General features: G+C 40.5%; 1 protein-coding gene across 1 annotated transcript; it reads left to right on the top strand.

Moving 5' to 3' along the window:
• Window positions 1–315: 315 nt before the first annotated feature.
• Window positions 316–2,670, top strand: LOC126387233 (myosin-2-like; the record flags this gene model as incomplete). The annotated part of the gene is made up of 11 exons (XM_050039773.1): window positions 316–522; window positions 597–740; window positions 833–989; window positions 1,074–1,101; window positions 1,196–1,295; window positions 1,411–1,503; window positions 1,592–1,655; window positions 1,889–1,987; window positions 2,082–2,185; window positions 2,311–2,449; window positions 2,552–2,670. Coding segments are annotated over exons 1-11 (1,254 nt in total), but the record flags the coding sequence as incomplete, so codon positions are not given.
• Window positions 2,671–2,937: the final 267 nt, after the last annotated feature.

The following is a 2,937-nucleotide window of genomic DNA, read 5'->3' as shown; positions in this document are numbered from 1 at the left end:
AGTGTTTGAATTGTCTTTATAATCATTTGATGCAAAATATTGTTCTTTCAATCAATGTCCACAGTTCTTCATGCAGACTTTTAACAAAACAAAACAATATTAGTATTAGTTAGTTTATTCTCACTAATTGAGTCTGAAAAGGACTTTGAATGAAGTCGAAGACCACCTGCAAGGAAACACAGACATGTTTCAGTTTGGATATGTTAATTATTCAGCAGACTTTAAAGTTTATGTGCTGTTTAATCACATGGACTTAAAGCATTAGTTAATGATGGCAATTCCTTTGTAATTATCGACCAGACATCAGCCGCCACCATGAGTACGGACGCAGAGATGGCCATATATGGCAAGGCTGCCGTTTACCTCCGGAAGCCAGAAAAGGAGAGAATTGAGGCTCAGAGCAAACCTTTTGATGCCAAGAGTGCCTGCTACGTGGCCGATGCCAAGGAGCTGTACCTGAAGGGAACAATCATCAAGAAAGATGGTGGCAAAGTCACTGTCAAAGTCCTGGACACTCAGGAGGTTGGTATCATAAGTCTGAGTCATCTGGAAATTCAATATGACCAGTTCTGATGATAATAAATGTTCCATTCCAGGAGAGGACAGTCAAAGAAGATGATGTCTCTCCAATGAACCCTCCCAAGTATGACAAGATTGAGGACATGGCCATGATGACCCATCTCAATGAAGCCTCTGTGCTGTATAACCTCAAAGAGCGTTATGCAGCATGGATGATCTACGTAAGACAATGTGCCTAATGACATAACAGTATGGTTGGAAATACTTGACAGAAACATAGAGTTAACTGTTGAATCTCTGTGATCACTTTCAGACCTACTCTGGGTTGTTCTGTGCCACTGTGAACCCCTACAAGTGGCTCCCAGTGTACGATGCTGAATGTGTGGCTGCCTACAGAGGCAAGAAGCGTATGGAGGCTCCACCCCACATCTTCTCTGTCTCTGACAACGCTTATCAGTTCATGCTTACTGGTAAGTCATCACCATAACAATGTCCAGTTTATATGAGGTTTCTGTTGCAGTAAAACATGATTCATTCTTGTTTTTATTTAACAGATAGGGAGAACCAGTCTGTCTTGATCACGTAAGTTTGTTACATTTATATTTACATTTATCAACAATGTTTAACACAGTCAGATATCTTGATCAGCTTCTTATAAGTCTGTGTCTATACCTAGTGGAGAATCTGGTGCTGGAAAGACTGTGAACACCAAGCGTGTCATCCAGTACTTTGCAACAATCTCAGTTGGTGGAGACAAAAAGAGGGACACGTCAAAGGTGTGTAACTGTGTAATGATCACAATTCAGTTATCTTTCAATACGACATAGATTTCCAGGGGGGTGGGGGTGGGGGGGGTCATTTTCTGATAGTAAATTTAAACCTGGATTATAGGGGTCACTGGAGGATCAGATTATTGCAGCCAATCCCCTGCTGGAGGCCTACGGTAACGCCAAAACTGTGAGGAATGACAACTCCTCTCGTTTTGTAAGTATGGAGCGATTTCTACACAAGGCAGTTCCTGTTACAGAGTGTCAGTGTCATGGGACATTAAAAATTCCTTTCTTCCAAACAGGGTAAATTCATCAGAATTCATTTTGGCACAACTGGCAAACTGGCTAGTGCTGATATTGAGACATGTAAGTAATAACACTCATATCAACGACTGGAAATCAAAATTAGCCAGGCTGTGACTTATGAACAATGTTTGTAGATCTGCTGGAGAAGTCTAGAGTGACATTCCAGCTTCCTGATGAAAGAGGCTACCACANAACTGGCTAGTGCTGATATTGAGACATGTAAGTAATAACACTCATATCAACGACTGGAAATCAAAATTGGCCAGGCTGTGATTTATGAACAATATTTGCAGATCTGCTGGAGAAGTCTAGAGTGACATTCCAACTTCCTGATGAAAGAGGCTACCACATCTTCTACCAGATGATGACCAACCACAAGCCTGAGCTGATTGGTAAGCAAACTGAGATTCTGCACAACGTATAACCATATTACAACTTTTTTATGAAACACATGTATTGACATTTTCACCCTGTTTTGATCTCCAGAGTTGGCACTCATCACAACCAACCCCTATGACTTCCCCATGTGCAGCATGGGTCAGATCACTGTGGCCAGCATTGATGACAAAGTTGAGCTGGAAGCCACTGATGTGAGTGATCCCCACTTCAAAATGTTTAAATATATTTTGTGCATTAAATGCATCATCAAAAGTGCTTCTTCAGATGCATTTATTTAAGTGATTATATTTTGTGTGGACACCTCTTTCGAATTTAGAATGCTATCGATATCCTGGGCTTCACCGGTGAAGAGAAGGCAAGTATCTACAAGATGACTGGTGCTGTGCTCCACCACGGTAACATGAAGTTCAAGCAGAAGCAGCGTGAGGAGCAGGCTGAGCCTGATGGCACAGAGGGTGAGTATTCAATGTCAGCTAATAGAAAATACCTTGGAGCACAACAGTAATACAGTTTTTAATCACACTGGTTTCTGATGGAAATCATTGAACTGTTTTCAGAGGCTGACAAGGTTGCTTACTTACTGGGTCTGAACTCAGCTGACATGCTGAAGGCTCTGTGCTATCCAAGAGTAAAGGTCGGAAATGAATTTGTCACCAAGGGACAGACTGTACCTCAGGTAAACCTAAATTATTAACATCCGATATCCTACCATTTAAAACAGATTATTTTTGTTGGTTGTAGTGAAATTATGTAATGTAATGTAAAACTAGTTTATTTGAAAGAAGAAATGCAGTGGAAGAGTTCAATGTATTACTACTCTTGATGTGTTTTATACATTGCATGCTAAATGCATGATGCAAATTAAGTCAAGATCCATCTCAGCTGTATTTCCTATTTTTGATACTTTGTGTCATTTGTCTCATTAGGAGAAGTTTGAATTACC

Source organism: Epinephelus moara, unplaced genomic scaffold, assembly GCF_006386435.1.
Source record: "Epinephelus moara isolate mb unplaced genomic scaffold, YSFRI_EMoa_1.0 scaffold2991, whole genome shotgun sequence".
Classification (NCBI taxonomy): domain Eukaryota; kingdom Metazoa; phylum Chordata; class Actinopteri; order Perciformes; family Serranidae; genus Epinephelus; species Epinephelus moara.
Note: the sequence above shows the minus strand (reverse complement) of the source record. Positions and strands in the feature narration are given on the sequence as shown.